The following is a 13,932-nucleotide window of genomic DNA, read 5'->3' on the forward strand; positions in this document are numbered from 1 at the left end:
CAAATAATGCAATATGTGGTCATTAAAACAAAAGGGTATTTACTTGTCTTCAGCTCCCACAGTGCACAGAAACAAAACCTTTAAGACTTGAAGCTAAAAAATTCCCAAAACTGTCGCATAGGAACGGATACAAAACAGTCTGCGCAAATGACTTAGATTGGATCGAAACGGAAGTGGGCGGGCCGAGTGGGCTTCCCGCGCATCTCGAAAATGGCGTCTCCGTTCTGCACGCATAAACGAAGTCCCGAGGTAGAAGATGCGTTTGAGGTGATGACTGAAGAGGAGTTCCGGCGGCACTTTCGTCTGTCCAAACGAACAGTGCGTAGCTTGTGCGACGAACTTGACTCCATCATCGGATGCCAGCGAGCCAGTGGCCTTTCCACAGAGAGGAAGGTGTTGTGTGCCCTGCGATTCTTTGCAACCGGGTCCTTCCAGGAGAGTGTAGGTTACGAAGAGTTCATCGGCATGTCTCAGGCCTCCGTCAGCGACACAATTCATGAAGTGGCGGAGGCTGTCATCGTCCTTGGTAGGCGACGGAAGTTGGTGGACTTTCCGTTGACGGCGGCTGCCAAGGAAGAGGCGAAGGCGGCATTCGCGCGACTTGGCCGCATTCCTGGTGTACTTGCGTGCGTGGACGGCACACTGATCGCCATTGAGAAGCCGGAAGGCCTCAGCATAGCGGACACGGCGAGCTTCATGACCCGGAAGGGGTTTTATGCACTCAACGTTATGATCGTAAGCACCTCTGACTTCTCCATAAACGTAGTCGCCATCTGTAATTGGCTATCGTGGAATTATTATTTTTTAAAATTTTACTGTGCCTGTTCCCGCTGTAGTAACGAAACAATTGCAATGCGAGTGCATCCTGTAGCATCCGGGGTACTTAATACGGGCTCGTTGAAGCTTAATGTGTGCTCGGCAATGTCTAGAAATGAAAGTACCGAGAAAAATGCATGTTTTCAGTCTCGAAGCTCGGCCTTCTCAAGTAACGCTAACAGGGGTAAATGCCATGGTGAAAGGAAAGTTGGTCACTGGTAACTGTGGAGGTACGTAGAACACGAAAATGTTTAGGACCATTTCACGAGCGGGCTTGGTTAGTGTCAGTGTTATTTACCAGTTGCCGGTTCAGTGGTGTGCAACTTTCCCCCAACGTGCATGCGCATTACATGTTTTTGTGAGATGGGTAGAAGGAATTGCTTGAAGCATACCCGTATCACCATTTCTTACTACTTTTCATTGCAGGTGTGCGACGCAGACCTCCGCATACTGGTCATCGACCCCCGTTTTCCAGGGTCGTGCGACGACTCCTGGGTGTGGAGGCGCAACCCACTGTGGAAATGCCTCGCCTCACAACTTCAGCCTGGTGAATATGTACTTGGTGAGTGATTAAAATGAGCACCAACAAGAAGTGTAGAGAACTGACAGTTGGATGAATTTGTGAGGGTTCATGATTATGAAACGTCGCAACGAGAAGACATAAAACACTGACAATGAAGAATACGAGATCCGACACTTGACTTTATGTCTTGCATTTTCGATAAAGGCGAGAATGTTTGAGGCCCGTGTACTTAGATTTAGGTGCACGTTAAAGAACCCCAGGTGGTCGAAATTTCCGGAGCCCTCCACTACGGCGTCTCTCATAATCATATGGTGGTTTTGGGACGTTAAACCCCAGATATTATTATTATTATCTTTATGTCTTCTTCGTTGTCAGTGTTTCATGTCATTTCATTGTGCCGTTGAAGTCACCGGTAAGGATGAGAGGCCTGGTTCTCTCGGCAGATTTATTGTAGGAAGCACTGATCCCAGTTTTTGCATAATCCTTGTGGACCACGTGGACGAGTGGATGGTAGTTGAGCGTCTTCCAGGGCTGTTCTGTGTTCAGCTTCCTCACTTTCCTTGCGTCCGCCGCGGTGGTGTAGCGGTTACGGTGCTCGGCTGCTGACCCGAAGGTCGCGGGTTCGATCCCAGCCGTGGTGATCGAATTTCGCTGGAGGCAAAATGCTAGATGCCCGTGTACTGTGCGATCTTGGTACACGTTAAAGAATGCCAGATGGTCAAAGTTTCCGGAGCTCTTCGCCACGGCGTCTCTCATAATCATATTGTGGTTTTGGGACATAAAACCCCAACAATTATTACTATTATCACTTTCCTTGCGTGTCAATGAGTGTGTGTGTGTTTGAAGTTACTATGTTGGTTGAGACTCTAATCACCTGTGGCACATACCCGCAAAACATGAACTCTGGTATGTGGGTATGTGCCACACGTGACTGAGAGAAAGGGTTTCATGATGTACGCGTCGGATATTTCACGTTATTCATGTCATGACCAGTGGATCGTGTTCGTCATACACTGATACCCTGCTATGCCAATTTTGGTATATCACAAGTTATGGAGACGACCTGGAGAGCGCCCAGACGTAGGCGGCTAGATAGATAGATAGATAGATACGTAGATAGAAACGGCCAAAGTGCCTGAGGTTTGCTAAGAAATGCTTCGCATTTAATAATTAGGAAAGCTAGCCACCTTATGGCGAGGGCAGTTGAGTACTGTGTCATTCTTACTTACTTAAAGCCTTTTGGCAAAACATGTAAATAAACGCAACATGAATACTTCGAAATCAGAATCGCAAATGTACATGTATAAATTGAGGACTTCAGCAACCATTTTATGCAGGATAACAAAGTCTCTTGTGCTGTCCCTAAAGTCGAAATTTCGTAACGTGCCTTGTGGAGCTTTTCTTAAAGGGGTACCGACACCTTTTTTTGAAGGCGAGTTTACTCTGCCATACACATTTCTCCTGTATGCAAAGATGGCTCTGAGCAAGTGGGAAGCTCAGCAAATGCTGATAAGATATTTTATTTTGAAAGTCCATGTTTCCATGGCACTCCTACTGACATCGACACTAGCTTGACTAAAACGGCTGCTTGGGCGAGTTGGTTTATGATCAATATAGATTTACCAGCGCAAAAAAGACGGGACATTTAGGAAGGACACACACACATGGGCTATGTGTGTGTGTCCTTCCTAAACGTCCTGTCTTTTTTGCACTGGTAAATCTATATTGACTAGCTTGACGTCAGGCTACAGTACAAATTCTGGTGACTTCACGTAGCAGTCTGGCTAGTTGTGGTGACATTAGGTACCAAAGCTTCCAAGATGACCGCTTGTGCGTCATCAAAACTTCCAAAATGGCCGCTCATGCATCACCAACGGAGCCACGGTGTGGAGCGGCCGTGGAAACGTCACTATATATTGCACAAGCGCGCGACGAGAAGCTCACACCGTGTTGTGACGTCAGGGTACAGTAGGAACCGAAACTAGCTTTTAAAAACATACCGTAATTACTTTTTCAGGGTGCACTCGCGCTTAGCGCTACCTTTTCTAGGTTCTTGAGGGCTTGACCTTTCATTTAACGCAAAAAAACGACAACTGAAAATATTCGTGTCAGTACCCCTTTAAGAAGACTAGAAAAAAAAGGACTTGTTGTGACAATGAGTACTGCACGAGTGTGCTCAAAATCACAGTTCTCTTGCTTGAAACACGCATAGTGGTCAGTTGCGTAATCGTGTGTTGCGTAATAATGAAGTCCGAGCAGCTAGTATTCCTGAGTTGCTGTCACACAGCAACTCCCCCTTAGAAATTGCAAAAGCAGCTCGTCGAATATCCGACTTTTAATGCTGACGAGTGCAGAGCTCCTTGGATGCAGAGTAGTCTCGGTTGTCATGTTCACTGCAAATTACGGTCTGAAGTTGCATTCTGCAATAAGTGGTCTGCAAAATAAGGCCCCAAGCAACAGTCCTCAAGGCTCCGCCTCGAAATGAAAAACATTGCCCCTTGTGTAAGTCGAATGCCAAATTCGGAGCTGGAAAGATGTCTAAGTTGCAGTGTTGTGTTAATGCATGTTCGAAAGCCAGCTCCTAAGACGTCACCAGATATAGATAATTTTCATAATTTGGCTGAAATCGAAAGAACAAGACATACTTGAACACTATCACACAATTCAAGTCATAGCTGCAGATTAGCAGTAGCTGAAGCTGCCAACATTCAAACTTTTGGATCATTTGGTTGAATCGAAAGTGCCCACGTTGGATTCAGGATGCTAATGGACAAGCTTGAAAAGGTTTCAAGTGGCGTGGCTGAAATGGCAAATCTAAATTCCTGCATGTTATGAGCTACACACATTTCGGTTCATGTTTTAAAATGGCCAAGCTTTATGAAAAGTAGCCAGGCCAAATTGCCCCCTGTCAACACCATGAAAATGGCCAATTTGGCGCAAAGTTGTCAAAGCTGGCAACCCTGAACTCGGCTGTCATATATGTATAACAGGTGACTCTGGCTATCCTTTGGAGCCGTGGCTAATGATACCGGTTCCTGGCCATCCACGCGCCGTCTCCCCCGAAGGCCTCTACAACAAGGAGCACACCACCATGCGAAATGTTGTGGAAAGGTGCATCGAAGTGCTGAAGAGCAGGTTCCGCTGCTTGCAGCACTACAGGCCTCTGCTCTACAGGCCCTACCAAGCAGCGGCAATTGTTTCTGCCTGCGCTGCTCTCCACAACATGGCCTTGGAGGCAGGCGAGCCACTGTTCGATGAGGACGACGACAGTGGAGAAGCACCAAGCGATCCACACCAAGACGATGCAGAGTATGACATCTACCTCAAGGGCAGGCAGCAACGCGATGCAGTCGTCAGCCTGTTCCAGTGTGCACAAGGCATGCCTGGCGACAGTGCACCACCGGCACCACAGGACTGGTAAGTTCTGATGTTGTACACATATTGACAAACAGATAAAAAAAATAATCAGATCATTCCATGCTAAGTGTCCCAACCGTGACGCTCGCACATCACAGATGTAGCTGATAAAAATCGATACCTTTGTCCTGTACATGGTCTTGCGGCTAAACATTTCTGTTAGAAAAAATTTTCGCGACCGTTGCTGAGCCCCCTCATTGTTCACTTGCTTTTGTTAAACTGTGCCCAATAGAAAAAAATGTATAGAAAATGTGTTTTTGTCTGCCGAGTTTCAAAACTGCACTTGCTCCACTACAGAGGTTCTGTTTAGTCGTACTACTTAGCGAGAGTTAGAGATAGCTTAAGAAAAAATCGTGAACTTTAAAGATTTTTGCTTTGAAAATACGTAGGTGGCAGTTAAAGACAAGAAATGCGGAATCAAACAGCACAACAGCAAAGAGCAAATGTAACAGATGCAGAAAAACAGTAGACATGCTGCTCTTGCAACAGTCATATGGAGCAGTAAAAAAATAAAAAATAAAAAATGAGACAAAAACACAGATTGGTGGTAATGCTGCTTTTGCAGTAGTGAAAAAAAAAAACAAAATATACAAGAACATAAAATGCTGAACGTGCTGTTCTTGCAGCGCTAAATATATAAATAAATAAAATAAAAAACGAAACAAGAACATAAAATACTGGACATACTGCTCTTGCAGCAGTAAAAAAAAAAAAAACAAGATTGTAAAATGCTAAACATACTGTTCTTGCAGCTGTTAAAAAAATGAATAAAAAACGAAACGAGACCACAGGATGATGGTAATGCTGCTCTTGCAGTAGTAAAAAAAAAGATACAAGAACATAAAATGCTTAACGTGCTGTTCTTGCAGGACTAAATAAATAAATAAAAACGAAACAAGAACATAATATATACTGGACATACTGCTCTTGCAGCAGTAAAAAAAAACGAAACAGCAAAACAAAGCAATGAATATATACGGTACAATGGTTGCAAAAGAACACAAAAATAATTTTTTTTATTTGCTTCCCTCAGAGTGACCTCTTTGTGGGCCGGCCCCGTCCCTGAGCTCCCGGAGGATGGCCTCTTGTGCCGCGGCTGCACGCTCCGCTGCCTCCGCTGAAGCAGGGCTGTACTTTCCTCTGCAGCCAGGGCCAGTCTCCCCATGCTGCAGCTTATGGCCTGGAGCACCTGAAATGAACGTGTGGATAACCATGACTTCTTCGCTACCAGCTGTCACCTGGAAGCTCTTGTTTGCAAGAATCTGCGTGCGCACAACAATTTCCTCTCTGACGAATGGCCACTGGCCTCGCGGCATCCAGTAGTGGTGCCAAGTGCGACGTACAAGCCATGCACTGTTCGTTCGGACAGACCAAAGTCCTGCCAGAACTCCTCTTCAGTCATCACCTCAAACGCACCTCAAACCTCCAAACAGCCCTTTTCAGGGCTAACCAACTGTGTGCCCGGCTGTAGCTCACTTGGAAGCTCAGACTCCGTTTCCAAATACCTCATGCATTTCCAATCGGTGCTCACAGTATCTTAATTTCTCACAGTCATGATTCCATAATGAATGAAGAGTAAAAATAATTGTTCTCTTGCAATAAGCTGCAATATACAAATTGATCTACTTATCCTCAGCATGTCTGCTCCCTGCACTAAACCGCGGGCACACTGTGACTGCATATCAGTCAACAAACACGTCAGTGCAACGTGCGCGTGGTTGTCGAGGTGGTCGAGCAGGCCGCCCTCGAGGTCCTGCGGTAGGGGGCTGGCGCTCTGGAAACGGGCAATGTTTAATGAACTTGCACTGCATTGCACATTACATCTAAAGGTAGTGATGCTGATTTGATGTGCTAATGGGATTCTTCACTTAAGTGTGAAAGCTAACTTCAACTAATGGCTTGCAAATGAGCAGCACTTACCAGAGGGTGTAGCAACAACTTCGGCGGCTCGCGTGCACCTGCAGTTGGTGCACAAGAGTGAATGCAATGCAATTTTCCATCTTAGGTACACACATTTGGCAAAAAGGTAAAAACATACATAAATACAAATAAAAAAAAACCTTCACAATGGCACTTACCTGACGTGGAGCTTGTGGCTGCCGCCTCCATAGTCTGCACCACCTCCATGGGTGCCGGAGGTGCATCGTCCTGGTAAGTGTCAAGAACACATATAAGCCTCCCTTCACTACAATGTGTTGCCATCCAGCAGTTATACAACGTGTTGCCATCCAGCAGTTACTTCACTGCTACTAGATGCACACAAACAGTGTCCTGCAATGATCAAGTAGTTAATGATCCCATTCCTTAAGTGCATGTTTTCCTGAATGCTTCCAGAGGCCGTTCCTCTTAATATATAAATACGAGCGTTATTCCTGACAAGCTGCACCAAATCTCCATGAATTTGTTGCAAATGTGATGGTGCCATTTTTGTAAACATCTGCTTAAGGCACAAATTGCAGATATTAGGCATTGCTCAATTCGGAACGGATTATTATCGAACAGTGAGCTTACCTGCTGGTAGTCCAGCGGCCGCACGCCAGTCAGGCGCAGTGTGCCAGCCAGTTAAAGCACACGCCCATGGGAGCCGGAGGCACGCCCCCCGTCCGTGCTCCTGCGAGCGCACGCAGATTGTAGGACTAGTTGGTGTTCACTCATCGCTGCAGTTCTGCAATCGCGGCGGCGTCATGGCGCGCGTCGTGGACATGTTTCCGTCACCAGTCCTACCACTGTTCGACGGACTTGGTGACGGGGCCCTCGTTGTTGAGCGCGTCGGAGAGCTCGCCCCAAAGCCGACGCCTGTCCGCTGCTGTAAACTCGTGGACGAGTTCGCTAGCGCGTACGGCTAACTCGAGATGCTGCTGCTCCATAAGTGAGAGCAGCAGCTCTTTGGTTGTCGGGAACGCGCGGACATCGTAAGTGCGTGTGCTGCGCCGTTTCGACAACTGAATAACGGTTCGAATTGTCGCGCCGTTTCAATTTTACAAGTACGCTAATACTAGAAGCACTGGATGAGACAGCGTGGTGGCCAGCGCCACCTCCGAACGTCTCGTGAAAGTGCGACGCCACCTGGCGCTATGTCAAGAAATTAACGCAAGTTAATTGTTAAAGTCACCGAGCTCTTCAACTTCAAGCTGCGAAAAACAATGCCTCTGAATATTGATGCTTAGTTATATTAATTATACATTTATTTATGCACTGGATACATTCCTAAATTTCCCAGCTCGCCTATTGGCTATTTGCTCTCTCTCGTCCTTTTGTTCGATCCCGCCCCCGTTTTATGCTAGAACGCTTACAAAATAGCCCCCCAGGCTGAAGTTATTACACATCGTGCCAAACTTAATTTAAAAACGTGCACGAATTAACCGGTCGTGGAGCTGCGAGCGCCGCTTGCGTGACGTCGCGCACCTGTTTGTCGTCTGCTGCCCTCTATAGTTCGTACTTTCGATTTCGCCAACCAAGACGCTACAGGGCAAGTAAATGGTCCCTCAGTATCCACATAGAGCAACGAAAGACGAGAGCTCTCAGAAATATTGACATTCTGGGGTGATTACACAATATCGGGTCACGTGCACCAACGGGTGTACTCTGTGCTCCTCTGAGCACGGCCACATCTATAGTGAAGAGCGTCAGCGTGCGCAAATTTCTGTTTAAGAGAAGTGCTACTGTCTCCCAACAAAGAAGCAGCACCGTAATTAACGACAACGCCACAGTGGAAAACAGGGCCAAGGTGACAAAGCGCTCTTGCCTAATGCCATCTTCGACGAATCGCACCGGTGCGAATGGATGAAGGTGCCATAAGACGGGTTGTTCCCTTCATGTAGAGTGCCTGCGTCAAAAATTATTCTGTTAATTGAACTTTTACGTGACAATATCAAGGACGTGAAGCCATGGTCACGAACACATCACTTGAGTGCTGTTTCTCATTGGTTCAAGAAAATAACAGTCACCTCAGAGCTTTCTCTTCTTTCTTTTTCTTTTTCTTCCTGATATATTTGAGAACCTCCTCTTACAATACGACAATCCGATTGAGTGGCTGCCCAGAAGTATTTGCTGCAAAATTTAGCTTACGGTATTCCACAAAAAGGTACGAATAAAGTCCCTAGATTTTTCACTTCTACAAAGAAGATAAAAAAAACCTTGGGACTTTAGGCACGAAAACAGCTGGGACCGCGAACGACACTTATAAGGCGTGCTGGGAAGTGGGAGAGGGGGGGGGGTGTTTACTTAAGCTAGATGTCGCAAGTTTAGATGGCACTATAAAGGTGCTCTTTATATATATATATATATATATATATATATATATATATATATATATATATATATATATATATATATATATATATATATATATATATATATATATATATATATATATATATAAAGTGTAAAAACAAATTCTTAGTGACTCTAGTGTATAATGTACTGGATTTTCAAAAAATACGCTACGAATGCCATGTGGCAAACACGGTGGCCATGACGTATTTCTGACTGTTGCAATCAAATCCGGTGGTCAAAGTGATGAAAAGCATAGCATTTGATATTCGTAGCTGATACGCTGAGATGCCAGCCTGCACACCACTTAGAAGCTGTCGGTGACCTATAAAGTGTGCCCCTGGTGCGACAGAACATGCGCACTTATTCAAAGAAACACGAAGAACCGGCAACGTATTCGTTCCGTTTATGACGTCACCGCCGCACGCTGCAGTTTTCGCTCGCTATTGTTGCTAGGGCCGGTTGCTAAGGCCACGCTGTCGGCTAATGCACTAGACAAGCTGATTGGGGGGGGGGGGGGATTAAATGAAGAGGGAGGTTCGGGAAAGCGAGGGTAGGAAATAGGGTTTGAAAAATGCAATAAATGTTAGCGCGGAAAAAACGTTAGAGGCAAACTAACGGCGCTAGCGGCGGGTAATTTGGGTGTCTGTCCGTCTGTCTCGTCATTAACCTTATTTCAGACGCGAAGAGGCTTGGACCCCGCCTCTCATTGTGTTGGCGCTGATAGAAAGCGGTGCGTAAGTTCTTCGAAATAAAAATTGCCCAGACCAGAAAAGTGGCGGCGGACGGCGCTCCTATACCAGAACACCGCGCCCTTCCAGGTCGAAAACACGACGGCGGAGGATGTTATTTGCCGCAGAAACCTGAGCTAGTTGCCGGTGGTAACTGAACCTATACATGTTAAGAAAGACAGGGCGTGCAAACACGGACACGAGAGAGAAGTCAAGACACCACAAACGCCGACAACAACTGAAAAAGGCGAACAGCGGCGGAAAAGAACCTTCTTTTCCGCCGCTGTGCTCCTTTTTCAGTTGTTAGTCGGCGTTTGTGGCGTCTTGACTACTCTCTCGTGTCCATGCTTGCACGCCCTGTATTTTTTAACATTAATAGCTACCAACTAGCCCAGCTCTCTGTTACTCTCAACTTATACGTCTTAACAGCGCAAAGCAAACAATCACACCAGGAAGCGACACGTGACCAGGACGGGCGCTAGTGTCTCTTTCTTTTGTGGATTGCTTCGCGCTGTTGAGATGCATAAGGCGTTGTTTACAAGCAGCGAGGAATGAAGTACGGTAAGGCCCGGAGTCAACATTGCGTAAGCGGACCCAACAGGCCATGCCTCGAGTTCATCTTCAACGTGCTACTTCACGTGAGTACATCCGTGTGCAGCGAGCGCATTTCGTGTGCATGTCGCGCTGATTCGGTGGATATGACACCCTCCTGACCGCGAAGACGCGGGTTTTATTTTCGGTATGTTTCGGCTGTGAGGAAAACGTACGTCTACTGTGAATTGCGTGCACATTACAGAACACAGGTTGTTAAAAGAAGAACAACCAGAAATGCACCTCTGCATGGCGTGTCTCTTAGCTTATTGAGCAGTTTCGAGACGTTAAACTTCAAAACTTAGCTTCTGCATGTCACAACATAAATTTTCTTAAAAGAGTACACCAAGCTATCTCTCTCTCTCTCTCTTCAATTTTTTTTTCATAATGTGCAGATGAAGATGGGGCTGTAAAATATGTGAGAAACTGCATATATTCCAGGAATGCAACACTTTTCAAATATGGCCGATCATAAGAGCTCACTGAATGCGGATTACAGGGCAAACGCGAAGCTCTGCTGTGACTAGACACGGGTTTCTTTGTAAGTCGTGAAGATTACGAGAGAACAAAACTTTAATTGAGTTCGAATATGTTGCCCGGGATTCCGAGAAGTTCGGCTTCCACGCGAATTGCGCGTCCCGGAGAGTTATGTGACCGAGTGTATATACAATGTTCGCTTCATACACTGACGAAAATATGGTGCGCCGCGCATGCGTGTGCTTTACTTTTATTCCGCTGGCAACGAAGTGCACGCAACCTACAATTAGCTTCATCACGAACTAGAGAACAAAAATAACTTTATGAATTTTGACTCCCTCGGCGAGATTTCAAAGCTGAATCCACTGACAGAGAATGCGGAAACGTCAAGTGTGTCGCGTTTAGAACGAAATATCCAGTGAGCTAGTCCGGTCACCTCGTTGTCTCGAGAAACAACTTGGCACTGTTTCTTATTTGAAGATGTTCAGCCAAATTCGTGTTAACGGACAAATTTATCAAAACAAGTGCTTCTGATATCATTTTAACAACCACTCGGCAGTGAATGGGCATAAGAAAACGCACACAATGAACGATTTTTTTCCTTGGCAGGACGGGAGGTGGCTTCCTTCGGGTTTTCACAACCTTCCCAAAAATACTGGGAACACAGTTCTTTCTATTATGGAATATTTTATGTAAGTCATTCGCAACATTTGATGAACTTCTAAATCATATTTGCCCGATTTCGCAAGAAACATTGAAATATTGACTTTTCGTTCCAAGAAATTCGAAATATTGATTTTTCGTTCCATCTGTTCGTCAGTTTTAACCTCGACAAAAACTAAAACTTGGTTGCCCAAAAAATGCGAACATCAAATTCTCCATTGTCATGCAGCATACCTAGTCGTACTATTGTACCAGAGGTTACCAAGATCCGTACGAGTGGAGAGAGATAGTGACTGGCTCTACTACAACACTATCTATTTTCTGATGACTCACTGCACGAACTTTGGAACAATGCTAGCAGGTCTTCGATAAGTAGCCAATGAGCGTGAAGCGCGTGCCCACATGGTCCGTAAATGCGGCGTTACGGAGGTCAGGCGCTGTTCGAAAGCGCGAATGAATTAAACTATTCCACACTTCAAAATGAGGAAAATTCATGGCAGGCTAAAGCCTACAGATATGCCTCAGTGGGCCTGTGGTTAAATACCTAAACTTGGCGCTGACAGCTTGCGATCAAACACAAGATTACATAGCTTTAATTCGAAACGAAAAAAAAAGGATGCATACACCCTTAAATTAATAGGAAATAACAGATGTTGAAAAACTTACGCGCCAACATTTGCAAAGCGCTTCTTGAACTGTGTCAGTACACGATAAGGCGGCCACATCGCATGTACTTGAGCAATGGTTGTTCGAAAGGAATAACAAAAAAAAATGCAAAGTTTGCTCATCATTGGTAGCTGTTGCTAAAAGAAGTTAGAAACTTCTTTTCTGATGAACGCATTCAGATCAGTTGCACGTGCCTTTAAGTTATCTTCAAATTAGTTACCGCCTTCAGAAAACAAGGTAAAGAGAGAGAGAGAGAGAAAGAGAGAGAGAAATAAAATTTAAAAAAACTAAGACAGGGGCACATAACTGATGCTCCAAGAGCTGAAACCCCAAGATATATTGCTGAGTACGGAAGAAATAAAGAGCTGAGAAATAAAGTATTGCTCAGTACGCTCAACAAGCTTCCAATCCTAATGTGCCAAACCTCTTTAGAAAATGACACTTGTTAGCAGTTTTCTTTTACTCTTTTCGTTTCAAAACGCGCTCTGGCCATCCGCAAAAATAGAGACCAGTGCGCGCTCGTAGTGTTTGCTTCGCCACATAACTGAAACGCTAGTGGTGGTGCACGCTTTACAGGAAAGGCAAAAATTATCGCCCTCGGGTTCAAAGCACGGAACACTTCTCTCCTTACGGGCTCTTCGTCCCTTGCGAAAGTGGCACAGTTGTCTTATGCCGAAAATCATCACGCGATGACGTCACCACATGACGTCATCACGACATCACAGATCGCCAAATTTTGTGACGGGATCATGACGTCACTTATGACGTCCTCGAATGACACCTTCGCCTGGTCAAAGGCGGGCTGATCACGGAGGCAAAGCAAAACCACGTTAGGCGCAGAAAGCTTTCGTAGGTGGGCTTAGGATGGCTAATACATCGACAGAGAGGAAAAAGAAGACGGCTTTTGCCTTCGATTCATCTGATGCATAAGGAAAGTTGTAATGAGTTAGATGGAGGCACCACAGTCCGGAAAGCTTTGCGGACACCGCGTTGCACGCAAAACAACTCGCACACGCGTGGTAACCGCCATAACGCGATGATAAAGCGTTCGAAACAGCAAACGCACGCTGGAATCTCCAGCTGAATTGCTACTGAGCGTCTCGACCACAGCGCAAACACCGACTTATAACTGAAGTTTAATGCGTAGCAGGGAAATATATAGAAAAAGAACAAGAAGAAGAACAAGAACCACATCTAAAATTGTTTTGCTCGGATAAAAATTAATAAGAAGGTACGTTACTGTTGTCGTACCGCTTTATTTGCCTAAAGACGGCTGCTTTGGGGCGTTGGTCCCTTGTTTGTATACAGGATTGCGCAATCCACAAGGTTGGTTTTTACTTATTTACAACAAAATACTTCCTATCGTATGTCAGCGCACGTGTACTGTCTTCCTTGCTTAGTTTACTCTAATTATCTTCTTTCGCGATGTAAGTGAGCATGCTGTAACCTTCAGTACTCCTCAACGTATTTTCGTCAACATCGGTGTCGTTAGTTTCCTTTCGTGCTTGTATGTGCTTGCGTGTATATCCTTGTGTATGTGTACTTGTGTGTATGTGTGTGTGCTTGTGTTCGCGCGTGTGTCGTATTAATAAATTCTCACACCAAGACGCCCGAATAACAATCATTGCGCAAGCACTGATGATTCTTGGTAAAGTTCCCTGACCCGCCATGGTCGCCTAGTAATTATGTTGCTCGACTGCTGACACGGAGGACGCGGGATCGAATCCCGGTTGCGGACCCCGCATTTCGATGGAGGCGAAATGCTAGAGGCCCGTG

The 13,932-nt window shown here is 45.5% G+C and overlaps 1 protein-coding gene across 1 annotated transcript; it reads left to right on the top strand.

The window, feature by feature from the left end:
- The first annotated feature begins 204 nt into the window (after nucleotides 1-204).
- On the top strand, nucleotides 205-6,954 carry LOC119373818 (putative nuclease HARBI1). The gene is made up of 4 exons (XM_037643881.2): nucleotides 205-735; nucleotides 1,243-1,378; nucleotides 4,330-4,756; nucleotides 5,790-6,954. Coding segments are annotated over exons 1-4 (1,089 nt in total). The 5' UTR covers nucleotides 205-210; the 3' UTR covers nucleotides 5,791-6,954.
- The last annotated feature ends 6,978 nt before the right edge of the window (nucleotides 6,955-13,932 follow it).

Source organism: Rhipicephalus sanguineus, chromosome 11 (genome assembly GCF_013339695.2).
Source record: "Rhipicephalus sanguineus isolate Rsan-2018 chromosome 11, BIME_Rsan_1.4, whole genome shotgun sequence".
Classification (NCBI taxonomy): Eukaryota; Metazoa; Arthropoda; class Arachnida; order Ixodida; family Ixodidae; genus Rhipicephalus; species Rhipicephalus sanguineus.